At 50.4% G+C, this 25,847-nt stretch overlaps 2 protein-coding genes across 2 annotated transcripts; both read right to left on the reverse strand.

Moving 5' to 3' along the window:
- Positions 1-2,361: 2,361 nt before the first annotated feature.
- On the reverse strand, positions 2,362-5,438 carry CCL16 (C-C motif chemokine ligand 16). Its single transcript, XM_075559625.1, has 3 exons — positions 5,363-5,438; positions 2,899-3,019; positions 2,362-2,473 (listed from the first exon to the last, which is right to left on the reverse strand). Exons 1-3 carry the CDS (start codon positions 5,436-5,438, stop codon positions 2,362-2,364), a joined length of 309 nt encoding a protein of 102 aa, XP_075415740.1.
- Positions 5,439-10,797: 5,359 nt separating this feature from the next.
- CCL14 (C-C motif chemokine ligand 14) lies at positions 10,798-15,164 on the reverse strand. The gene is made up of 3 exons (XM_075559259.1): positions 15,021-15,164; positions 11,312-11,426; positions 10,798-10,964 (listed from the first exon to the last, which is right to left on the reverse strand). The coding sequence occupies exons 1-3, from the start codon at positions 15,106-15,108 to the stop codon at positions 10,877-10,879; spliced, it is 291 nt and encodes a 96-aa protein (XP_075415374.1). The 5' UTR covers positions 15,109-15,164; the 3' UTR covers positions 10,798-10,876.
- Positions 15,165-25,847: the final 10,683 nt, after the last annotated feature.

Below are 25,847 nucleotides of genomic sequence, written 5' to 3' on the forward strand. Positions count from 1 at the left end.
CAGTCCTGACCGGCCTTAGAACCTGTCCTCTGACTTGGACCAGGTGCTGACTAAGGACTTTGGGGTGTCCCCATTGCCCTGGCAGGGTGGTATGCTCTGATGCCATTCTGGCCTCGGTGTTGCAATTCAGAAATCCAGACCTCACTGTGGGGCCCCCTCCCCTCTGCCACTGTTTACTCTGGCCACTGGCCCTAGAGCTTGCTGATCCTCTGTGCCTCATGCTGGTTGGTGAGCCTGTGGCCCAAGGCTGAGCTGGAGTGGGGACGGGTTCAGCAGATAGAGGAGTTTCAGTTGATTTGGTTGTAAGGCCTGAGCTTTGAGAGCAAAGAGGATAGGGAGAAAATAGGAGCAAGGAACTTGGACTCACCGGCCAGGGCTGGGACTAAAGCAGGCAGTGCTGCCCCCTGTGGAGTGGCAAGGGCAGGACAGCACCTGGGCAGAGCCCCTACCCTCACCCGCCTTGCAGCCTCTGCCAGGCCGCGTGGGGCGAGGTGGGTCACTGCACAGGTGAAGGCGCTTCGAGAGAAGCAATAGAAACCCAGACCTGCCAGCTAGGCAGGTTTGCACTGTCCTGTGCAAACCACAGGGGACAAATAACTGAAAACACTAAGTGGGCTTCTAAGCCTGGAGACGGCAGGGCCAGGGATCCGGGCAACTCCAAGAACATTCGCGCAGGGGTTCCCAGGCCTCGTTCACTGGGGTGCTGCCAGGAACCCACTCCTCTGTGTCCCTAAGGCTCATATTTCTGGGAGGCAGAGTCTGATCGACCATTTGGGTCTGGGGCCACTTTGGGGTCCATTAGCTTAGGTTGGTGTGGGGAGGCGTCCTGATGTCGCAGTGGGTTAAGCTAATCCAAGGTCAGTGAGTGGAACCTGCCAGGTGCCCTTCTGCGGGAGAAACAGGAGGCGGTCTGCTTTTGTAAACATGTACAGCCTTGGACATGCCCCCGGGGGCAGATGGACTCTGTCCTGTAAGGTCACTGGGAATTGGGACCAACTGGACGACCGTGGGCGTGGGGTGTATTAGCAGTGCGGTCACTGGGGGCAGTCACAGCCGCTTTGCCAAAGGCCAAGCCACTCAACAGCCAGTTTCAGAAGGAGCATTCCACCACATTTCCTCTTTCCTCTTAATCACAGAGTTCTCACAGGTGCCCTGCCTTGATGACAGCATTCCTGGGAATGTTGCTTGGTCTGAAGGGACTCCCAGCTGTTGAGCTAGAGACAGCTGGGTGGAGAGAGGCGCGATGGAGCATGTGTGGCTGGCCTTGGTGTCAGGGAAGCCCTCAAGCTCCCCACCTTGGCTACTCTCAGGTCAGTGTGGAGAAGCCCTGAGAAACAGAGTGGAAAGTCTTCCACCCTAGCAGAGGCGGAGCAGGAAGTCAGGAACCTGGGGGTTTGAGTTTTGGCCTGGGGGGCAACGCTAGCTTGTCCAGCGCCTCTTTCCTGCCCTGCCAGGCGGAGTGTGGCAGCTGGGAGCACCAGCTCTCCCTTTGTTCTGTGCCCTCGCTGTACCCATGCCACCCCGAGGAAGACCTACTAGCAGGGTGTAGCAGACAGAGCCTCAGCAACAGACACACTAATGACCGACATCTGCATGCTGGCAGCCTCACTCCCAGACTGGCCTGCTAAGAAAACGCTGTGCCGCTTCTGGGTAATCCCTGGGGGCAAGCTCTGAGATTGACCCTAGTAGAGAGAAGGGGAACGGGAAGAGAAGTAGAACCGGAAAAGGGATACGGTGGGAAGGAAGTGTCAAGAGCTCTGTGGATAAAGACCCAGGGGCCAGAGAGAGGTCGGCTGTTTGCCTATTCAAAATGGCAGCAGACTGCTGAAAGGGAGCCCTGGTGGAGGAGTGGTTATGTGAGGGGCTCTGATCCCCAAGGGTGGCCGTTCAAAGCCACCCGCAGCTCCGAGGGAGAAAGACGAGGCTTTCTACTCCAGTGAAGAGTCACCATCTTGGAATCACACAGGAGTAGCTCGACCCGATCCTAAAGGGTCGTGATGAGTCAGTATTGACAGGATGGGGGGGAGTTTGGTCTTTGGTTTGCTGGGCTACTGTGGTGGGCGAGTGGAGAGCAGAAAGATGCCTAAGATGTCTTTGTGCACCTTTAAGAGTGTGTACCCTGCCCCTCGGCTCCCTGCTACCTTTGGCATTTCCTCCGGAGATTGAGAAAGTATTCAAAAATAGTTTATTGGCTTTTTAAAAAGAAAAACCACAGATCTGTTTCTTTGAATGAACCACAAGGCGGCCCATGTTTTCGTAGGGCCACACATGTCTTCCCCTCTCCCAGGTTTCTGCTGAGGCCTGCTCTTAACGGAGAGCTGGGGAGCTAAGGCTGATGCTCCCCTGGCCTAGTGATGTCGGTCAGGCCAGGCTCCTGGGGGGCAGCATAGGTAGGTTGGAATTCTGGATGTACTCTTGGACCCATTTGTCACTGGGGTTGGCGCAGATCTCTCGGTTCTTTTTGGTGATGAAGCTGTGGAGGCAGAATTACACTACCATGGGCCACAAGAAGCCTGGGGTCCATTTGCCCCAAACTCTTGCTCCCGTCGGGTACACATCTTATATGGCTACAGCTCCCCTTGACCTTCGCGGTCTGGGTCCTCTCTGAAGGTCTTCCTCTCTGGCCTGTAGACCTTGCCACGACCCCTCCCCTCTTTCCCCACTCAGCCTCACCTCTTCAGGCTTGGGCTTCATTATGGACACCATTTAGTGTGTTAGGGGCTCTGCAGCTGTAAGTGACAAACTCGGGCTAAAACCCAGCCCCCGAGGTTCAAAGACTGTCACTCTGTCACTCCCCTGCCACATCTAGCACGAAGACCTCTGGGTTCTGAGCCACCCACTCCTCCCTCCAGGGCTCCCCTCCCCTCTTCACAGGCATGTGGGCAGGGATGTGCTTACATGATTGCTGGCATGGGACAGCTGAGGGCCTTTATGTATCCCACCACCAGTCTCCTGGGCAACACTTTCTCAGTATGCTTCAGGCAGCAGGAGGGTGGGGGGTTGGCCGACTCAGGAATTCCTGAGGGAAACACAAAGGAAATGTAGCCAAGGAGGCAGAGAGGGAGCCCGTGTGTCCCCTTCCTCTGACAGCTCGGTCATGTCCGGAGGGACAGACTGTCGTTTGATGGGGTAAGCCTCGAGTTTCATCAAGGACCAATGACTCGGTTATTCACATTCGCTGCGAGCCAGGAGGCCGTCGGCCCACACTTTTGCTTATCCATCCCTTCCGTTGGCAGGCATGCACAGAACTGTATTCCCAACACCCCACCCCCCACCCCCCCCACTCCAGGGAAATAGAAACCCAAGGGAGACCCAGTCCGTGTCCTTGAGGGGCTTCAGGTGATTGAAAGTCAAAAGAGAACGGGAGACAAGGTCTCAGCAGTAGCACTTGGTCCACAATGGCTATGGGATAGACTGAATGGAAACAGGATGAGGGGCCCCGAGACCCCCCGCTGGGAAGCTTGAGGAAGAAACCTCCAGACAGGTGGTCCTGGAACTGGTGCTTGAAGGAGCCAGACGAGTTGCAGGGCTTGGAAGAAATATTCAAAGGCCTGGAGCTCGGGTCTGGAGCCCCGAGCAGCTGAGGCTGGCTAGAAGGGAAGAAGGCAGGGGTGGCAGGGGAGGGAGGGACACTGGGGAGAGGACAGGGCCAGGTCATCCCACCTCCTGAGGTTTGGGTTTTCCTAGGGGAGTGAGAGAGGGCGGGGTCAGGAGGAGGGTGAGAAGGTGGGGCAGGAGGAAGCTGTGGGATCAGATGGAAGGATTCCAGTCACATGCACATGGCTCCATCTCCCTCCAGGTTTCCATGTCCTCATCTGACAAATGAGACAAAGATGCTCCGGCACAGGAGCCTGGGGAGACTTGACTGAGAATATGCTGGTAACGTCGTTACCTCAAAGCCCAGGCTCAGCCCACGCGCTTTCTAGTAGGAACACATGGGAGAGGTGGCGCCTCCTCTTTTTTCTCTGGAAAGGCTCTGCTTCCCTTTCCCTGGGTTTTCACCCGGATGCGGATGGGATGCCGATGGGATGCCGGATGGGATGCGGGGCTGGGTTGTCTATAATGCTGTGCTGCCCTTGCGGTTCTTTGACTGCTGATTGGTGGGTGATACCGTGGACCCTTTGCCTCCAGCTGGGGGCACCCTTGAGACATCCCATGAGCACCATTGGCTGCTCCATGCTTTGGGTGGGCGGATTTTCTCTTACTTAAAATCGGGACCCAAGGCACTAGCCCAGTTGATCTTCCCAAAGGGCATTGGTTCTCCCCCCACCCTCCAAAGCACCTGTGCACACAGCCCCTCCCTAAGTCATGTTCACCGCCCTGGGTCTCAAAGCCAAGTGTACAAAGATCAGGGTCAGCCAGAGGGTATGTGAGCAGATCACATGATCTGCTCAGCCTTGGAACACGGGACCTTGCTTCCTGCATGTTTATTCAGGCAGAACGGGGCAGACTACATGCCAAGGGTAGTTTGAAGGGAGGAAAGAAGGCGAAGGGCAGCCTAAGATGGGCATGGAGCCCTGGTGGTGCAGTGGTTATGCATTGGGCTGTGAGCCGAATAGTTGGCAGTTTGAAACCACCAGCAACTCCTTGGGAGAAAGACTGGGCTTCTTATTCCCCTAAATAGTTTCAGTCTCAGAAAGCCACAGTGGGATTGTTGTGAGTCAGCACTGACTGGGTGGCAGGGGAGCCTTGAGAAGGCGGCTGTGGGAAGGGCTCAGCATCCTGGTCCTACAGGCTTTATAAACGGTTGCAGAGGTAGGGGGTAGAGAGTAGACAATACAAAACCCACTGAGAACTCCCAGGCACCTCTCTTGCCCAAGTTCCAGAGTCGTTCAATCTCTTTCCTCTCCCCTGTAGACCAGTGTTTCCCAAAGTGGGCAATACTGCCCCTGATGGGCCTGGAAATGATCCACAAGGGCTGAAAAAGCAGATACCTACACTTTATCCTGTTTTCATGAAACAGTTTTAATTACTGGAGTTGGGGGGGGGCGGCTTAAAGGGAGAGTGCTGAGTAATTTTTTTCTTAAAAAGGGGTGGTAAGTCTAGTCAGTGTGGGACCTTTGCTATAGATTATTTCACTCTAGGCTGTTGGATGGAGAAGGGGGCCATGGATCCCCCCAAAGGCCCTCTTGGCTGCCCCAGTGGGACTCCTTTTGGCTGCATGATTGTCCCAGCAACTCATGCCAGCCCCTGAGAAGAAAGGATGTCTAGCTTCCGACTCCCATTGCTGACTTAAACGTGAAGGGCTCCCTGCACCTGCTTCCCCGAACTCATTTTGCCCCCCTCTCCCGGAGCACTCACTGCTTCCCCATCCTCGGGCCTTGCCTTCCCCTTAGTCTCTCATGTGGATACATGGACTCACGTGGCTGGCTCTGAAAAGCAGAGATCATGGTGAACGTGAAGATGAGGAGGAGGAGGGCAGTCACGGAGACCTTCATCCTGCTAGTTGGGCCAGACCTTCAGGGATGTCTTCCTTGCCTCTGGTCTGTTCTCCAATTGCCCAGCTGTCTGAACCCTGACCCTTTGGGGGCTGATAAAGGGGGAGAAAGGACCGCCCTTGGAGAAGGCTGTCCTGAGTGTCCTGTGGTAGGTGTGGGGGTGGGGCTTGGCTCAGAGGTGAATTCATGGGTGTGAGTTAAGGAGAATGGGTGCTGTGTGCCAGCCGCTTTGCATGCCCTGCTGGATGGAGCACTCACCATGGCCCCATGGAGGAGAGGCGGCGGCCACGGTATTGCTGACAAGGCAATAACTGTTGCTGCTGTTAGCTGCTGTTGCGTTGATTCCTGCCCGCTGCAGCCCCTATGTCGCAGAGCAGACCCGCTCTGCAGACTTCTCTTGGCTGGGCTTGTAGGGAAGCAGGTAGCAAGACCTTTTTTCTGTGGCACCACGGGCTGAGCTTGAACCATCAACCTTCAGGGCAGTGGTTGGTGCCACCATTCGTGTCACCACCCCGGACCCTTCCTGAGGTTTCCAGAAGTCGCTGCCGTGGAGTCAATTCTGACTCCTAGAGACCCTCTAGGGGAGGGTCGAACTGTCCCTGGGCGTTTTCAAGATGAACTCTTTATGGGAGTCGAACGCTTTGTCTTTCTTCCTCAGGGAAGCTCATGGTTTCAGACTGCTGACCTGGGTTAGCTGCCCACTGCATGACCCACTCTGCCACCAGGGACCCTTCCCGGGGCTTTAGAGGTGGCACAAATTGCCAAAGGCCATGTGAGTAGGTGTGGGGGAAGGCCAGCCCCCCACAATTGTGGGCTCGACAGGTGCAATTGTATGGTTGAGATATATAAAAATTATAATAAAATCACAGAGAATAAGGAGAAATAGAAGAGAGATTGAAATAATGGAGTCAGACACATTTCATGGTAGCATGCTCACCTCAGCTCCCCTTGGTGGTACAGGGCAGGAGAGAGAGAGAGAGAGAGAGAGAGAGAGAGAGAGAGAGAGAGAGAGAGAGAGAGAGAGAGAGAGATTTATTGCTAACTAAGGCTTATATATCTTTCAGGGATATGCAAGCCCCCTAATTACAGGTAAAGACATACATCCCAGGAAGGGGTTGTGCTATAGGCAATCCAGTAATGGGAGGGGGATTATTTGGGGGTATACATGTAATAGGAAGGGGAGGGATTGGGGGTATACATGTGACAAGGTGGGCGGATCCTAGATTCAGAATGGAGGCTAACTTTGGATGTCACTGTGCAGGTTTGATCTGTTCTCTGGATCTCCATGGAAACCATTATCAGTAGGGTGTAAACCCCTCCTACAGTGGACCAGATGCCTTCAGGGAGAATATCTCTAAGCATCTGACCTCCCACTGTGTGCTGGCAAACAGTCTCTAATGTTGGGCATATCTTTGGGGGAGACAAAGCTGGGGAAAAGTCTTATTATAATCCCACAGGTAGGTGTTCCTGAGACCCAGATTCATTTGAGCACATCATCTGGTGACACCTGGTGACGTCCCTGCCACTGTCTCCATTGGGAGAGACACTTGAGAGGTCCCAATGTACTCAATGGGATTAGTCTTTGGGAGGCTTAGTGGGATTGGGGAGAGCATGAGCCTAGTGTCTCACATTCTTTATGTCACAGTGCTCTGAAGAGGCAAGGTGAATGTCCCTTAGGTCTCTGAGTGGTTTATTTGTTGAGTCTCTTTGGACATTGGACTCTTGACTAGTTTGAGTTTGGTGTGCTGTGCTGTTTTCTCCTAGCTGCCTGTACAGGTTATCCAGCCCTGACTGTAAGACCAACAGAGCTGGAGCCATCAAAGTGCTTGGGCAACTGCTTCTGGGTCTTACTAGCTCCAACTTCTGCTTCTCAGGATTTGGTTCCCAAATGAGTTGGTCCCCTGGGTCTTTTCTCTTCAGACTGCTTAGGACCCTATGCCAGCAAGCCTCTTGCCCACCAATACCCCAGAGGCTGAGGGTTGTTATGAACCCTGCCGTCGTTACCTAATCTGGTGTTAATTTGAGACTATTAAGAGTGGAAGGGGTAGAGTTTAGCCTGCCAATCAGGTGGCAGCTTGCTGACCTCATTTGGAGGCGCTAAGGAGATAAATAGCTTGCTGGAGGCGGGACACTCACTCACTCCCTGTGAGACATTCCTGTGGACAAGACACACGGAGCTACGCTAGAACCCTGGAGCTGAGGAGCCATGTAGAGACTCACGCCAGTGTTGAGACGTTTCTACCACCACTAGATCCATAAGACTTTCCACCCACTGGCCTGTAATCTTCCTGCATTTGGCATCATTGTATGTGCTTCGTGAGTCTGAACAGGAATTTATAGATTGGGATCAGGCTTATGGGCTTGATCTGGACTGGGCTGGGATGTCTTCTCAATATTCAGTTGCTCTTGTATATAAAGCTCTTTCTTATACACATAGGGGTGTCTATGAATTTGTTTTTCTGGTCAACCCAGACTAACACAAACCCTCTTAAGGAGTCCCAGTGGTTAGATATTGGGCTGCTAGCCACAAGGTTGATGATTCAAACCCACCAGCCCCTCCTTTGGAGAAAGATGAGGTTGTCGGCTCTGGTAAAGAGTTAGTCTCAGAAACCCTATATAGAGTTACTAGGGGTCCACCAGGTTTCATTTTGAGCCCCATTGATGGGTAAACAAATAAGAAACCCCATTATCTAGTCAGATTGCCCATTAGTCCAGGTAAACTTTCTTTCTGGAAACTTGATTAATATCAAACAGTATGGTATAATGGTTAGGTGTTGTGTTAAGATCCACAGGGTTGGCAGTTTGTGAAACACCAGCAGATCTGAGGGAGAAAGACTGGGCTTTCTACTCTCATAAACTGTCTTGGAAACCCACAGCGGGTTTGCTACGCATCAGCATTGACTGGATAGCGGTGACATTTTTGAGTGTAAAAAATAATTCCTATTAAAAACTATATTTGCCATGTTGACTTTTTCAACGTGTTAAATTCAGTTTTAGAAAAAGTAATTCTTACTCAGTCCTCCGAATGATAGATTTTGCCTACGAGTGACAAAGCTCAGGTGCCTTGCCTTGTTTCATAACAGAGCCAGCTGCACTGTCACTGGGCTGGGGACCCACTAACAGCTTTGGTTTTTATTACTTAGCATCGGCATCACGGTGATGTCAATTTGATGCTGTGCTATTGACAAGGCCTTGGTGAGGTTTCTTCTTCTTTTTGACTTTTCCCTGTAAATTAGGTATAAAATAGGGTACAGACCACAGCTTTACATACAACAGTCCTTACGCATTCTTCTCCAATCCATCCATTGCAACTCTTGGAATGTACCATGACTCAGCCCATTCTCCTTCCCTCGCTTTTCTGTTTCTGTTCCTCCTTCTTCCCTAGCCTCCTGAACTTTGTCCGCGGGTAAATTTGCTCTTAAACGGTTGGTTATTACAACGTGGAGATGAGCTCCGTCCTAGATGTGGAGAGTCAGGGCCATCGTCTTGAGGGATGAGGGAGAAAAGGCAGTCGGTGGTCAGGGAGGCTGCTGAGGAAGGCCCCTTCTCGGGAGAGCCAGGCTTTCCTTTGCGCGAGAGGCTGAATGCAACATTCGGAGAGGAGACAGAAGAGATTGGGCATTTTCTCCCGAGGGTCTACGAGCTTCAGAGGCATCGTTGAGAGCACAGCGAGGCAGGGACACACTAGGAAAGGTACGGCTACTTAGAGTGCCTACCACTTGGTCTGATTCTTCAGAAACAGGGTAGCACATATTGACCAGTGCTGGTGGGCTCAAGGCAGGTAGTGGTGGTGAAATGGGCTTTTTAATGAGGGCAGTGAGGGTGCCCATAGGGTACCTGTGTGAGGTAGGGGCAGAACCCAATCTGTCAATCAAGAGGGAGCCCGATGACATCTCCTGAGGGGTGTGGTCTTTTGTATGAGCCTGAGAGACACTGGAAAGGGCTCCTCTCTCTGCCCCTGTACCTCCCTGTGTGCTGGGATTCTGTGCCTGCCTCCGGTGGGGGTGGGGGAGGACCTGAGAGCTACCTGAGCGTGGCCATGTTTTTGCTGACTTTGGATCCGTGTGACTCTGCACCCATTGGCCCGGGATTTTCCTGTATCTCGTTTCACCTTTCTGTGCAGCTCCGTGAGTCTGAAGAGGACCTCAGCTAGCAGCTCACCTGCGGACTTGAGTTGGACGGGCTGGGAGGCCTTCTTGAGACGAGATTGCTTCTGGATGTGAAGTTCCTTCTGGTCCAGACATGAGTGGCACTAGCTTTGTTTCTCTAGAAAGCCTGGCCTGAAGCAGGCACTCTCTTGACCCCCATCTGTGGTGGTGAGGGGGTCTGAGGAAGCTTAATTGTATCTCTAGCATGTAGGCCTCCTCTTGGGTTGGCCTTGGTAGGTGAGCATCACTTTAGTGTCTGCACTGGGCAAGCTGGGATTCTGAGTAATAGAAGCCCCTTCTTGAGCCCTGCAGATGGATCGGAAATTGTTGGAAATCCCAGTTCTTGTTCTGGGAACATAAACTGAAAAACCAAACCCACTGCCATTGAGTTGATTCTGCTCAGAGCAACCCTGTAGCATAGAGCAGAACTGCCCCATTGGAGTTTTTGAGGCTCCAAGTCTTTGTGGGAGCAGAGAGCCTTATCTTTTTCCTGTAGAGCAAAGGGCAGCTTTGAATTGGTGAACTTGAGGTTACTAGTCTAACATGTAACCCTTTCTGGGAATAAGGTCTCTCCAGTTCTGTTTTGTTTCATCCATCCATCCATCCATCCATCCATCCATCCATCCATCCATCCAGCTATCCATCCATCCATCCATCCCCTGAGTATGGGACCTAATATGGAGCCAGGGTTTCTGCTAGACCTTCTGGGGAACACGGATGATGAATAAAACAATATGCTGTAACCTAGTGTGTACACCTGGAGGGAGCAGGATTAGATCAACTATGTGCACACATCATTCCTATTCCAGACAGCAACACAGATAAAGACAACCAGGGAATTTGACTCTCCTGAAAAGGCCTTCTGAAGATTTGTCTGTAAAATCAGAAGCTCCTCCTTCGTGTGCACACTGGTCATTGGCTTATATAAGGAAGGGAGCGCCTTCAGGCTGCTTAGCAGAGCGCTTAGAATGAAGAGCCCCGAGAACGTGGTGTCTGTCCCTGCGGCTGTGGTTGGGAAGGGGCTTTCCACTGAGCCTCTTTCAGGCCTGACTCTGGGAACCAGGCTCTGGAGAAAGTTCTGCAGTGTGAGAACTGAGGCTAAATCACAGGCCGAGCCAGGGTCCTCGGTCCACTCGCTGGCAATGAGCAAGTCCAGTAGACAGGAATGGGTGCAGGGATGGGTAAGGGTGGTCTTTAATTCAAGGCAGGACAGCTCCCAGTGAGTGGCTGGGGCTTTGAGCTGAGAGTGAGGCCGGGATGCCTTGGTCTCTTCCGAAGCGGTGTGGTCACTCAGCTCTCCTCCAGCTCCCTGACGTAGCTCTGGACCCAGGCATCATTGGGGTTGGCACAGATGGCGTGGCCCCTCTTGGTGACGAAGCTGTGGGGCATGAGGGAGAAGCATTATCCATGGAGGTTTCTGGGTGGGGAGAGCCTGTTCTCCCTCCCTGTCCGCCTCCCTTTGTTTGAGACAGCTCAGGACCAGGTCCCCATGAAAGGGGTGACCCACCTAGCTTCTGTGTCCCACCACCCCTGAAATCCTCTCATGCTGCTCCAGCCAATGGCTCTCAGAGGGGCCAGAGATAACCCTCGCTGCCTCTCCCTACGGTGTCACCCCTGCAAGGTGTCCCGGGGAGACCCACTCTATGCTCCCCCAGTCCCCACCCCGGGGGGGGGGGTGCCTGCTGGCTCTCTTTCCACTGAGGGGAGCGTCTGGGTGCCACCTACATAATGCCAGGCTTGGAGCACTGGCTGGTGGTCTCATAATAGCCAGAAAGCCAGGACAGCGGGATGCGACGGGAAGTGAAGGCTAAGCAGCACTCGGCAGGGTGGTAAGGTCCTCCTGGGGAGAGAGGGAGAAAACGGGTGTGAAACAGATCCACACACTCGTCCGACAGCAACACCCTCGTGCTGGGCCTAGGAGGGTAGGGGGCAGAAGAACTCGGGGAGAGAAACCAAGTCCGCTCCTCGCCCTCTGTCTACTCTCGCAGGAGACCCACTGGAGCAGGCCCCTCAGGGGGGCAGGAGCAGCAAGCACGGCTCCCCGCTGCTTGCCCACCACTCCATGAGCAGTGGCGGAGAAGCAGGGGCATGCCCGACTGGGAAAGACGTGGGTAAGAAGCCACTGGCCCTAGAAACACGTCCCAAGGGGTAGTATACCCGGGCCTTAACCCCATCCCCTGCCCCTGTTCCCATTGGCCTACGCCCTTCAGGCAGCAGAGGACAGGATGCCCCACAAGCCCCAAGGACACTGGTCTGGGGGTGAGGGTACCCTGATTCTAACCCGGTTTGGGGACCAGGGCCCCTTGTTAGCTGCCATGGAGTGGCCCCCCCAGTTCCCCACAACCCCTGGTGCAAGGAAGGCCAGATGTTTCCCGATCGGGCCTCACGCTATCTTCATGATCGGTTGCAGATCAGACCGTTGTGATCCCATCACCCGCTGGTTCTCAGAGGCAGATCACCCGCACTTTCTTCCTAGCCCGTCTTGTCTGGAAGCTCTTGCTGACACGTGGTTAGCGGCCTCGCCACCCTCAAGCCTCCAGAGGAAGATGGAGAGCAGAGAGTCTGACCGGGGTCTCCCACATGGGAAGTGAGAATTCCACCCGAGAACCCACTCCTTACCCCAGCCCCTACCACAAGCTTCACTAGCGGCCTTCCGAAAATTCATGGGAAAAGTCTCATGATCTTACAGTTCCGTCCACCCCCCATCAACTTTCTGATGCCCCTTGTGCCCCCTCAACACCCCCCTGTTTGTTTCCTCCTTTGTTCCATTGGCCATTGGACAGACTCAGTATTTTGTAACAGGGCTCTCTAGGGTGCTGGGGACACAGGTGCTTCAGGGACTGTCGAGGGATTACTATGTTTGAGAGAGATGAGTCCTGGGTAGGGCACCCCATTCAGTCCCCATTTCTGTTTCCCACGTGGGCCCTCAGTGTGAGATTGTGCCTGAGGAAAAGGATCCATGGATTAAACAGTTAAAAACAAAAAAGAAAACAAACCATTGGTGCAGGCGATTTTTCAGCTACGTTCCAAGATTGAAGGGGTCCTGGCTGTGCAGACAGTGAAGTGCATAACCACGCACTGAAGGTTGTCACCTTGAGGGGAAGCCCTGGTGATCTACTTCTGAAAGGTCAGAGAGAGTGAAGCCCCAGAGAGCAGCCCCAGTTCTCGGACACACATGGGCTTGCCATGAGATGGCACTGGCTTGATGACAATTGGATTGGCTTAGCTGGGTGTGCTCATTCAGACATGTCCCGCCTCTTCCAGGCAGTGTGTGGAGCGACAACAGCGCTTCCCTGAACTTGAAGCCACAGGAGCGGGAGGGGGTTTCCGGGAGGAGCTGCACACCCAGGCACGTGTGGGGGCTGCAGAGTGGAGTCCTGGGTTCTGAGCACGCTCCACAGCTACCTGGACAGAATGTGCCACCACTGTGACTCCAAGGTCTTTAAGTGGCCAGATGCTTGTAGGGAAAAGGGAATGGCTGGTCCTGCTTCTACACCCCTTCTGACACATCCTCCCTCCCCAAAGGCTGGCAGTGGGGCTCCCTGGCCCTCAAGACCAAGGCAGAGCTCTGACTCTTGAGTTTTCTGAGCTGACAAGTGGCCTTTTAGATCGCAATCAAGCTGTCCATATCTTCATTCATTTACTCAGCCAGCCAGCCAGCATCTTCATTCATTTACTCAGCCCGCCAGGCAGCCAGCCCACCCGCCCGCCAGCCAGCCCACCCACCTACCAGCCTGCCAGCCAGCCAACCAACCAATCAACCAGCCAGCCAGCCGACCCACCAGCCAACCCTCCCTGTGGCTCTTGAGTCAAATCCGACGCAGTGACCCTGGAGGCCGGGGTAGAACGGCCCATTGGGTCTCCAAAACTATCCATCTCTCCAGGGGCAGACTGCCACCTCGTGCTTGTGAGCAGATCCTGAGTTCAAACCCCTGACATTTTAGTTAGCAGACAACTTGCCAAAAGAGCTCCGAGCGTTCCCAGTCACTTAAAAACAAAAACAAAAACAGACAAACTAAACTCACTGCTATTGAGTTGACTTGGACTCACAGTGCCCCTACAGGACAGAACTTAACTGCTCCTGTGGGTTTCTGAGATTGTAAATCCTCAGGGGAGTAGCTGGTGGTGTTGAACAACAGACTTTGTGGTTACCAGCCCAACACTTAAGCCACTATTGCTACTAGGGCTCCTTCATTCATGTTAACCAAAAAAGTCAAACTCACTGCCGTCAAATCGATTCCAATTCCCCGAGACCTTATAGGACAGGGTAGAACTGCCCTGTGGGTTCCCAGATGGTAGCTCTTGATAGGAATTGAAAGCCTCACCTTCCTCCAGAGGAGCTGCAGGTAGTTTCAAACAGCTGACTTGCGGTTAGTACCCCAACACATACCCACTATGCCACAAGGGCTCTTTCTTCCAGTCATTTTTAGGCTAGATTTTTAAAAATGTAACAGCCTGCTGTGTCTTCCCCCTCTCCCCATGAGCCTGTGCAGGGTTTTGTGGCCAGCTAACCTAAAGGTTGGTGGTTTGACCCCACCAAGCAGTCTGTGAAAAGTGCCCTGGGGATCTGCTTCTTCTAAGATCACAGTCAAGGAAGCCTTAGAGAGCAGTTCTGCTCTGGGCTGCTGTGCGCTGGTGTGTGTGTGTGTGTGCGTGCGTGTGTGTGCGCGCGTGTGCGCGCGCATGTGTGTATGTGTGCGTGTGTGTGTGCGTGCGTGTGTGTGCGCGCGTGTGTGTATGTGTGCGTGTGTGTGTGCGTGCGTGCACGGGTGCACGTGGGCAGGTTCTGGAAAGGAAAGCCAGAACACAGAAGGATGAGAAACGGGCTGAGTTGTTTGGAAAACTCCCCCGCTGTAAAGGTAGCACCCTCCAGAAATATACTGGAAAGAAGTGGCCTCAGTCTAACTCCCAGCCCCGGGATTAAGCAGGGGGTGACCCTGCCAGGGACCTGGGCTCAGCTCTCAGGAGTCTAGGGTAACGGGCCACCAAACACTGTCCTTGTCTCTTATGCATAGTGCCCCTCAAATGCGGCGGTCACTCATTTGCTTAGAGACGGAAGAGGAGTTGAGAGAGCCAAGAGGCAGACTGGAAGGCCCTGGGAGGAGGAGGAGTAAGCCAGGTGAGCAAGATCCCCCACCAGTGGTTCTCAACTTGTGGGTCCCGACCCCATTGGCGGTTGAACGACCCTTTCACAGGGTCACCTGGTTCATCACAGTAGCAAAATGACAGTGATGAAGTAGCAACGAAAATAATGTGATGGTTGGTAGGGGGCATCCCCACCACATGAGGAGCTGTGTGAGAGGGTCGCGGCGTGAGGAAGGTTGAGAACCGCTGCCCCAGACCTTCTGGAGTCCCTCTGTGCACCCCCATGGACCCACTCCCGCCTGTCACCAAACAGGAGATAAGGGGAAGGGAGCCGAGGCACTAGACTCACGTGATGACGACTCAGCCTTGGCCTGGGTGGTGGAGGTGAGGGTGAGGAAGATGATGAGGAAGGAGACTGCGGCCTTGAGCACCTTCATCTTCCTGGGGGGGGGGGGTGGGGAGCTGCGGTAGGAGCCGAGCTGCCCTGCCTGGGCTTGTGAGGCTCCCGGGCGAGGGATTGTTGAGAAATGATCCCGGTGGCAAGATAGCGGCTGAAATATGGGAAGTGAGAGCGCCAGGGGAAGCCGGGAGCGATGCCTCAGCGATTTCCTCCTGCACCTTTGGGAGGCTGGGCGCAGGGAGCGCAGAGAGCCAGCATCTCGGGGAGGAACCTGCGTTTTATCCCCAGTGGGGGATAATTCACCCCTTTGCTAGAAACCATCTTCAGGTGTGGATGGGCAGCTCTGGTGGTGGTGGTGACATGTTGGTCTGTTAAGTGCATGGTCAGCAGTCTGCAGCCACCGGTCAGTCACTCTGGGAGGAGATGACTCAGAAACCCACAGGGGCAGCTCTAGGCCTCCTACCGGGGTTCCATGAGTTAGAATCAGCTCAATGGCAGTGATTTGGGGGTACTGTTTTTGTAGGGGAAGGAGCCCTGAGGGCAGAGTGGTTTTGCCCTGGGCTGCGACCCTGCAGGTGAGCGGTTCAGGAGAAAGTGGGGCCTTTCTACCCAGTAGAGTTACGGTCTGGGGCACCCAGGGGTCTCTCTAGCCTGTCCTCCTCAAGGGTCACGATGACTGGATGGCAGGGCGTTTGGATTTTGAGAGATGAGCACAGTGGCCGGGTGGGACACGGTCTCAGACTGAGTAATTCCAGAGTTCAAGGGTGGGTTATGTCGTGTGTTCAGTTCTAGTTCCAGGTCTCAGAACAAGGCCACAGAGGGCCTGGAACCCAGAGGGGCCTGTGGGTAGAGGGATAAGTCTGGGGTCCTCAGGTCAGGTCTCATCAATCAGAGCTAGGAAATTCAGTTTCATAAGCAGAACCTAGAGATCTTCCAGCTTTATCTCCATGCCCCTCACCAGACCCTGGGGGCTAGAAGGGCCAGGGAGCTCGGTAGGCAATGCACTTGACAACACTTACATAGTACTTGCTCTACACACTCCTAGAGTCCCTGGGTGCACAGACATTTGAGTGCTTGGCTACTAACCACAAGGTTGGTGGTTTGAATCTACCCAGATATGCACCTCAGAAACAGGGCCGTCAATCCACTCTGAAGGATCATAACTCTTCAGAACTCATTCGTACGCAGCACAATTCTACTCAGGCACACATGGAGTCCCCAGAAGTTGGGTTTGACCGATGGCAGCTGGTTTGGATTTTTGCGTGGACACACTTGCCACTGTCCCAAATGGTTGATGAGCATGAATCCGTTTCATCTTTAAGACGGGACACTGAGACCCAGGGAACACAGGCCACCTGCCTAAGTTTTGATGATACGTGGGACTCGGGCTGTCTGGCTCCAGTTTTTGTGCCCTTAACCACAGTGTTACACCGTGACACATGGCGCCCTCGCTAAGCTGCCTTCTGTAAAGTCTGCCACCTCAGCTCCTTCTGAGCGGATTCCTCCGGAACCATGTCCTGGTGTTCCAACTTTTGTTGAAGAGCCTTAGAGAATGTCGTTTCTGGGGTGGCTAATCGATTTCACCGATGAGTGGTGGCCTGGAGCTCTGTGTTGGAAACTGTTCAGGGTTCCTCTGTTGGAACTGCGATGCGACTTCTCTGTGGCGCAGAGTACTGTACCAGGTACGTACCTGCCCTCCTTAGATGAATCTGAAAGTGCCTTCGATTGAGGAGAAAGCTGGGTTCAGGGAGGGTCAGGGACTTGTTTTGCTTGTGCACTCATTAGGACGTCAGACCCCACCCCTGATTCTGAGTCCACCCTGCACTTCCCCCATCTGCTTCCTGTTTTCATTGTTTACATCTTTCCTCTCCTCCTGGGATCATCAGGGGAAGGATCATTTCTCTCCACCCATTCCTCATTGAGCCTGACACAGGGTCCAGAACATTAGATTAAGAACTAGAGGATTTGGAAGATGGGCCAATACAGAAACAAAACGTCTGTGTTTTTCAAAGGAAACAGCAGGATTCTCACACCTGCCTGTCAGGTGGGAGACACATCTAACAAGGGCAGAGATGGTCATTAGAATCCTTTCTGAACATGCCCGCAGGGAGTAGGGAACCAATGGAGAGGTCTGAGGGGCCAGCCCCAATCCCAACAAGGTGGACACCTGCCCCTCCCCCCAGAAGAATTTATTTCAGAGGACAGTACTGAATCTGCAGCTCCGGGAGAAGGACATATCTGATCAGAGTACATGGGAACAGATGGAGGAGGAGGAGGAGAGAGTGGAGCACAGCCTGGCCCACCAGGCCTTGAGGACAATGTTCAGGCTCAGAGCAGCCAGTCCACAGAAAGGACCACATGGCTGACCCCACTATGAGACATGATGTCCCTCACTGACCCATAGCTCTATAGGGGACAACACTGGAGACACTGTGGGAATTGCGCCTGATCTGATCCTGCCACACCAAGGTAAAACACTAAGGGGGTGCAACAGAACAGCAAGGGAACAGAGCTGCGAGCTCCCCAGGGAATGCTGAAGGTGGACTTTGAGACCAGGGCGTAGTGCCCCAACAAACTGGACTGGAAAACACTCCTAAAGGCCAACAAACAGTCCTTGAACTAACTACAAGCTTTTCTTTCTTGTTGTGGCTTTTTTTTTTTGTCATTGGTTTGTTGTTGTTTTGTTTTATATTGTTACTCGGTTAGGCTCTGTCTTGTTTTTGTGCATGTTATTTATTATCTCCACAGGTCTTTCTAAATAAGATAGGCTGGATGAACAATCTGGAGGAGAAAACAACGGGACTGACAGTTCGAGGGGACATGGGAGAGGAGGAGGTGGGAGGAAAGGTAGTGATGTTAACAAACTCAGGGAAAAGGGAACAACAAGTGATCCAAATTAGTGGTGGTGAGGAGGGTGTGGGAGGCCTGGTAGGGCATGATCAAGGGTAATGTAACCAAGAGGAATTATTGAAACCCAAGTGAAGACTGAGCATGATAGTGGGACAAGAGAAAAGTCAAAGGAAATAGAGGAAAGAGCTAGGAGGCAAAGGGCATTTATAGAGGCCTAAAAAAAGGCATGTACATATGCAAATATATTTATATATGAGGATGGGGAAATAGATCTATGTGCATATATGTAGAGCTTTAGTATTAAGGTAGCAGATGGACATTGGGCCTCCACTCAAGTACTCCCTGAATGCAAGAATACTTTGCTCTATTAAACTGGCATTTTATGATACTCACCTTCACGACACATTGCTGAAGAAAAGTGGGTGAATAAGTAAATGTGGTGAAGAAAGCTGATGGTGCCTGGTTATCAAAAGATATAGCGTCTGGGGTCTTAAAGGCTTGAAGGCAAACAAGCGGCCATCTAGCTCAGAAACAACAAAGCCCACATGGAAGAAGCACATCAGCCTGTGCAATCACGAGGTGTCAAAGGGTTCAGGTATCAGGCATCATCAGAACAAAAAATCATATCATTGTGAATGAGGGAGGGAGTGTGGAGTAGAGACCCAAAGCCCATCTGTAGGCAACTGGACATCCTCTTACAGAAGGGTCTAGGGGAGGACATGAGCCAGTCAGGGTGTGATATAGCAACGATGAAACATACAACTTTCCTCTGGTTCCTGGATGCTTCCCCCCCAACCCCACCCAACTGTCAAGATACCAATTCTACCTTACAAATCTGGCTAGATCAGAGGATGTACACTGGTATAGATGGGAACTGGAAACGCAGGAAATCCAGGGCAAAATATCCTTTCAGGACCAGTGGTGAGAGTGGTGGGTTGGAAGGGAGGGTGGGTTGGAAGGGGGGAACCGACTACAAGGATCTACATATAACCTCCCTGGGGGACGGACAACAGAAAAGTGGGTGAAGGGAGACGTCGGACAGTGCAAGATATGACAAAATAATAGTTTATAAATTATCAAGGACTCATGATGGAGGGGGTAGCAGGGAGAGAGGGGAAAAATGAGGAGCTGATGCCAGGGGCTTAGGTGGAGAGCAAATGTTTTGAGAATGATGAGGGCAATGAATGTACAAATGTGCTTTACACAATTGATGTATGTATGGATTGTGATAAGAGTTGTATGAGCCCCTAATAAAATGATTTTTAAAAGTGATTAAAAAAGGTGGAAAGAAACACACAAAAAGAATCCTTTCTGATTTTGCCACAGTCAATAACAGCACACGTTAAACTCCTTGAATCAACTGCTACTATTTATCATTAAGAACAATCTAGAGCAACAAGTAGTCTGTGGGAGAGTTTGAGTTGGAAAGAAATCATCTTTCTTTCTTTGTTTTGTGGGAAGTGAGCCTACCTGCCAAGTTGCTGTTAGAAATCTCCCAGGAAACTCCCTACCTATATTAATCTGAACAGGTAGCTGTAGCACTACACAGTCCTGAGTTCCAGGTGATTCATGCAGAGAAGGTTTATCTTGATAATGTCACAGGTCAACATGGGTCAGCTTTAGGCTGATGTGGGAAACAGAACTGGGAAGAGAGTGTATGCGGACAAACTCTGAACACTATACTACACTATACGCCCTTGGAGGAAGACCTTCACACTCATAAGTTGGAGAGGTGTTCCAGGCACATTCTCCTAAATAAAACTTATTCCCCACGAACCCCCCCCCATAATAATGACAGATTTAAGATGCTGTTTGCAAACACATGACTTGAAGGTCACTGGCTTGAAGACTAGCTACCTGAAGGTTGTCTACCATCAAAAGCAATGGGATCCTATCAACTGTCCCACCCTAATTAGGCCCCATTCCCTTCTGATGAGATCATAGATTATTCCCCATGGAAGAGTTCAAAGACACCTAAGGTCAAGCCAGCTCAGAGACAACCAAGGCTAGGCCCCCATCATGACTAGAGTCTTCCCATCTTGTATGCCTCTAGCGCCTCCCCTTCCTTTTGTGTGCATACCCCTAGGTCGTCCCCCTCCTGTTAATGTGTATGCCTCTTACACAACCCCTTCCTGTTAGGTATGTGCTTACCATGGCTTGAGTGCCTGAGATTACATAAGCTGAGAGAATGCATTACGCTCTCTCTCTGCTTGGACCTGGTTCCTAACTATTGCGGAGGTGAGTCCTTGCAGGCTTTATCTATCTGTACATCCTCTGGTCTAGCCAGATTTGCAAGGTAGTATTGGGATCATGATATTGGGGGGTCACATTTGTTCTTATGCTGAGCCCATTGAGGCAGTACCTTGTCAAGCCATCTTGTCAAAGGTCTTTCTCCTTTTCACCGCCCAGCTACTTTACCAAGCGTGACGTCTTTCTCCGGGGAATGGTCTCTCCTGACAAAGTCTCCTCATCCTTGCCTCTAAGGTGCATTCTGGCTGTCCTTCTTCCACGACACGTTTGTTTGTTCTTTTGGCAATCCATGGTACCGTCAGTATTCTTCGCCAGCACCCAAATTCAAACACATTGATTTTTCTTTAGTCTTCCTGATTCAGTGTCCAATTTTCACATGCATCTGAGGCAATTGAAAACACCGTCGTTTGGGGCAGGCATACCTCAGTCCTCAAAGTAACATCTATGCTTTCAACACTTTAAAGAGGTCTTGCACAGCAGATTTACCCAGTGCAATGCGTCTTTGGATCTCTTGACTGCTGCTTCCATGAGCATTGACCATGGATCCAACCAAGCAAGATGAAATCCTTAACAGCTTCAATCTTTTCTCTACAATGATGCTATCCATTGGTCTAGTCGTGAGGATTTTGATTTCCTTTACGTCGAGTTGCAATCCACACTGAAGGCTTCAATCCTTGATCTTCCTCAGCAAGGGCTCCCAGTCCTCCTCACTTTCAGCAAGCAAGGTTGTGCGATCGGCTTATTGCAGTTTGTTAATAAGCCTTCCTCCAATCCTAAAGCGGTGTTCTTCTTCTTATAATCCAGCTTCTCTAAATATTTGCTTCTTTTATCCCCGATGGGAGAAAGATGGGCTTTCTACTCCTGTGAACAGTGAAAACCCTTCGTACTTCACAGGGACAGTGCCACCCTGCCCCACAGGGTCGCTATGAGTCGGCATCACCTCGATGGCAGTGAAAATAAAACACCGTAATATATAGTTACCTATTTGCTTGGTTCACCATCTGCTGGCCACACCGACTATCAGCAACTCTGGTTCCACTGACCCCAACCATGTGGGTCCCTTCTGCCCCAGTCCTGGGAAACACATCCCTTGAATTCTCAGGTGAGTTCCCTCCCCAAGGGAAAGGCGGGGAATGGGATGGATAGATAGGTTTATTTTAAAAAAGAGTTTCATTGAGATATAATCCACACATCATAGAATTCACCCATTTAAAGTGTATATTTCAAGGATTTTTAGCATATTTACTGATTTGTACAGCCATCACCATATTAATATCTGGACATTTTCTTCTGTTCAAGAGAAACTAACCTGGTAGTCTTTAGCTATCATCAGTCTTAATCCACCCCCATCCCACCCCGGTCCCCAGCAGCACTCCTCTACCTTCTGTTTTTATAGATGTGCAGATTCTGAACATCTTGTGTAAATGCTGTTATACAATATGTGTTCTTTTGTGCCTGGCTTCTTTCACTTAGCAGAATGCTTTCAAGGTTCATTCATGTTGTAGCTGAGGTATCACTAGGGAGGCAGGGACACCGTGTGTGTATGTGTGTGTGTATGTGTATGTGTGTGTGTGTATGTATATGTGTGTGTGTGTATGTATATGTGTGTGTGTATATGTGTGTGTATGTGTGTGTGTGTATGTGTATGTGTGTGTGTGTGTGTATGTATGTGTGTGTGTGGGTGGGGGGGTGACACCCAAAGACACCTTAGGGCTCGCAGTGGTGGCTCTGTGGTAGAGGGAAGGGCCACCAAGGCATTGGCATCACTAGGGTTGATGTTGTCCGTCATCCAGGGTGGTAGCTTGTCACTCGCCTCCTCCTCTAAGCCTTCCTATCAGTTAGGGTGCTGCTTGGTGGGCAATGGTGTCTGTCATGGGTGGGAGGGGGGTCTCCGCCTTGGGCAGTGGGAGAGGGAAGGAGCATTAGGGGAGCCATGGCGGGGGGAGCTCAGCCTTTCCTGAGAGGTAGGAGGATGGGGTGGGCTCCTCTGCTTATGGGTGGAGGATCACACCGGAGTAATTGTGCTGGGGGACACAGATCCTAGGATGCCACTGGTGTAGCATTTCTTTGTACAGCTGAGTCATATAGTATTAACCTGTGTAGCTAGAACACTGCATTCTGTTCATCCGTTTGTCAGATGATGGACGTTTGTATGCTTTCCCCTTGTGGATATGGTTCGTAATGCTGCCGTACACATTCCGGAATAAGCTTCATGTGGACATGTGTTTTCTAAAATGGAAGAGTAGGAAGAATCTAGATGTCTTCATTCACCATTTCATGCCTCTTTAACGCTATGCGGTGTTGAGTAGATTTGATATTACAATTGATACGTACATTTCCCCCTTAGCGGTTTTGCATAGCTTCTAAGAATTTTACTTTTGAGAGTTAAAAATGGATTGTCTGGCTTGTCTTGCCATGTTTGAAACTTTCCCCAGTTGTGTATTGTTTTGATATTCAGCAGAAGTCAAAGCATGATCTAAGTTGTATATTCTTCAAAGGACAAGATTTATTTTTAAAATCTTTAAAATTAATTTTTGATTAGCAAAGAACTATACACTTCTCATAAAAATGCCCGTGTTATGAAGCAAAGAGAGTTCCTCTTCAAATCTCTCCACCCAGCAGCCTCAGCATTTTCTGGGAACACATTACTCATGCCAGCTCTCTGGTCCTGCTCCAGATCTCCTGAGTCAGGGTTTCTTTGGGTGTGACTCAACAATCTGCTTTTAACGACCCTCTTAGTGGTTTTTATGAATGTCGAAAATTTGTATTTCAACTTGATTGAACTACAGGAAGATTCAGACCTGGACTCTCTTGAGGGATTGCATGAGGAAACCATTGAATGACGTGAGATGCCAGGTTCACGTAAATGCCACCCTGACTTCCGTCTGCGTTATGATTAAAGTCTAACAGACCCCTCCTTCTGATCCCGTCCGTACTATTCAGTGCTGCGCTCCTGGAATCCTTCAATGCTGTAGTCAAGGCCTGATTTTTAAAATCGTTTTAGTAGGGGCTCATACAACTCTTATCACAATCCACACATACATCCATCGTGTCAAGCACATTTGTACATCCGTTACCCTCATCATTCTCAAAACATTTGCTCTCCACTTAAGCCCCTGGCATCAGGTCCTCATTTTTACCCTCCCTCCCCGCTTCCCTTCCCTCATGAGCCCTTGATAATTTATAAATTATTATTTTGTCATATCTTGCCCTGTCCGACGTCTCCCTTCACCCACTTTTCTGTTGTTGGTCTCCCAGGGAGGAGGTCACATGTAGATCCTTGTAATCGGTTCCCTCTTTCCAACCCACTCTCCCAGCATCGCCATTCACACCACTGGTCCTGAAGGGATCATCCACCCTGGGTTCCCTGTGTTTCCAGTTCCTATCTGTACTAGTGTGCATCCTCTGGTCTAGCCAAACTTGCAAGGTAGAATTCAGATCATGATAGTTAGAGGGGTGGGGCGGGGGGAGGAAGCATTTAGGAACTATAGGAAAGTTGTATTTTTCTTTTTTGTAAAACATTTTATTAGGGGCTCATACAACTCTTATCACAATCCATGCATATACATACATCAATTGTATAAAGCACATCCGTACATTCTTTGCCCTAATCACTCTCAAAGCATTTGCTCTCCACTTAAGCCCTCCGCATCAGGTCCTCTTTTTTATTATCCCCTCCCTCCCCCGGAAAGGTGTATTTTTCATCATTGCTACATCCAACCTTGACTGGCTCGTCTCCTCCCCTAGACCCCTCTACAAAGGGATCTCCAGTGGCCGACAAATGGGCTTTGGGTCTCCACTCTGCACTACCCCCTTCATTCAAGGTCTGATTTTTTTCTCCTAAAGTTCTTTTGTCTTGAAATATGAATTTTTATCATGCATAAAAATCACTAGGAGGTGTGTTTAAAAAACAGATTGTTGGATTATTTGTTTTCCCTTTTGACTCATTTTACGTTTGTTCTTGTTTTAATTATTTCTATTCTCCTTCCAACTGAGTTTTTCTGTTTTATTTTGTTGCTGGGTTTTTATTTTTAAATTTTATTTTACCATTTGTTTAGGCATATTTTTCTTGATGGGAAATCCAGGAGAGGAAAATCTGTAGAGATAGTAATTGAATGAATAGTTTTCATGGCAGGGGAAGTTGGAGGTAAATGAGCTGAAAATAATGAGTCAAGAACAAAATTGATTATGGTGGCGATTTCACAACTCTTTTTAATATGTTTAAGCCACTTTAAGGTATGTTAATTATATTTCAGAAAAGTTGCTGAAATTGGTGTTTTTCGTAAGTCCCACGTATCTATTTTATCTTGTCTTGTGTGTGCTTCAGTTGCTACATTCGATCATCTGTATGTGCCCTGCAATAGGCCCTTAATCTTTATTTTATTAAATACTTCTATTGTGGGCTGTTACATTTCTTCTCACAATCCATACATGCATCCATTGTGTCAAGCACATTTGTACATATGTTGCCGTCATCATTTTCAAAACATTTTCTTTCTACTTGAGCCCTTGGTATCTGCTCATTTCCCCCCTCCCTCCCCCACCTTCCTTCCCTCATGAACCCTTGATAAATTATAGATTATTATTTTCATATCTTACATCATCCTCTGTCACCCTTTGCCCACTTTTCTGTTGTTCATCCCCCTGGGAGGGGGTTATATGTAGATCCTTGTAATCAATTCCCCCCTCCCCCCAACTTCCCTTTATCCTCCTGATATCTCTATTCTCATTGTTGGTCCTGAGGGTTTAATCTATTCTGGACTCCCTATGTTACAGGCTCTTATTTGTAGCAGTGTACATGCTTTGTAAGGTAGAATTGAGGTCATGATAGTGCGGGGGGAGGAAGCATTAAAGAACTAGAGGAAAGTTGTATGTTTCATTGGTGCTATACTGCACCCTGACTGGCTCATCTCTTCCTTGTGATGCTTCTGTAAGGGGATGTCCAATTGTCTACAGATGGGCTTTGGGTCTCTATTCTGTAGTCCCCACCCCACATTCACATTGGTATGATTTTATTCTGGGTCTTAGATGCCTGATACCTGATCCCATTGACACCTTGTGATCATACAGGCTGGTGTGCTTCTTCCATGTGGGCTTTGTTGCTTCTCAGCCAGATGGCTGCTTGTATATCTTCAAGCCTTTAAAACCCAAGGCACTATATCTTTTGATAGCTGGGCACCATCAGCTTTCTTCACCACATTGCTTATGCACCCATTTTGTCTTCAGCTATCTGTCAGGAAGGTGAGCATCACAGAATGCTGGATTGTTAGAACAAAGTATTCTTGAATTGAGGGAGTACTTGAGTGGAGGCCCAATGTTCATCTGCTACCTTAATTCTTACCATATAGATATAAGTACATAGATCTATTTCCCTATTGATATATATATATATATAATATATTTGTATATGCACATGCCTGTATTTAGACCTCTATAAATGTCCTTTGCCTCCTAGTCCTTTCCCCTATTTTCTTTTACTTTCCTCTTGTCCCACTATCATGTTTGGTCTTCATTCGGGTTTAGTAATTCCTCGCTGTTACATAGCCCTTGATTAAGCCCTACTAGGTAGTCTATGCCTTTCTTTCCATCGATTTTAGTTTACTTGTTGTTCCCTTGTCCCTGGGTTTGTTGACCCCACTTTCTTTCTCCCACCTCCCCTTCTCCTGTGTCCCCCCA

This window comes from Tenrec ecaudatus, chromosome 10 (assembly GCF_050624435.1).
Source record: "Tenrec ecaudatus isolate mTenEca1 chromosome 10, mTenEca1.hap1, whole genome shotgun sequence".
Taxonomy (NCBI): domain Eukaryota; kingdom Metazoa; phylum Chordata; class Mammalia; order Afrosoricida; family Tenrecidae; genus Tenrec; species Tenrec ecaudatus.

Excerpts from the sequence above, each read along its gene's own strand:
- CCL14 (XM_075559259.1), bottom strand. The coding sequence starts at position 15,108 with ATGAAGGTGCTCAAGGCCGCAGTCTCCTTCCTCATCATCTTCCTCACC. Across the intron at positions 11,427-15,020 it reads CAAGGCTGAGTCGTCATCAC|GAGGACCTTACCACCCTGCC; the intron begins GTGAGTCTAGTG and ends CTCTCTCCCCAG. Across the intron at positions 10,965-11,311 it reads TGCTCCAAGCCTGGCATTAT|CTTCGTCACCAAGAGGGGCC; the intron begins GTAGGTGGCACC and ends CATGCCCCACAG.
- CCL16 (XM_075559625.1), bottom strand. The coding sequence starts at position 5,438 with ATGAAGGTCTCCGTGACTGCCCTCCTCCTCCTCATCTTCACGTTCACC. Across the intron at positions 3,020-5,362 it reads TGCTTTTCAGAGCCAGCCAC|GAATTCCTGAGTCGGCCAAC; the intron begins GTGAGTCCATGT and ends TGTTTCCCTCAG. Across the intron at positions 2,474-2,898 it reads TGTCCCATGCCAGCAATCAT|CTTCATCACCAAAAAGAACC; the intron begins GTAAGCACATCC and ends CTGCCTCCACAG.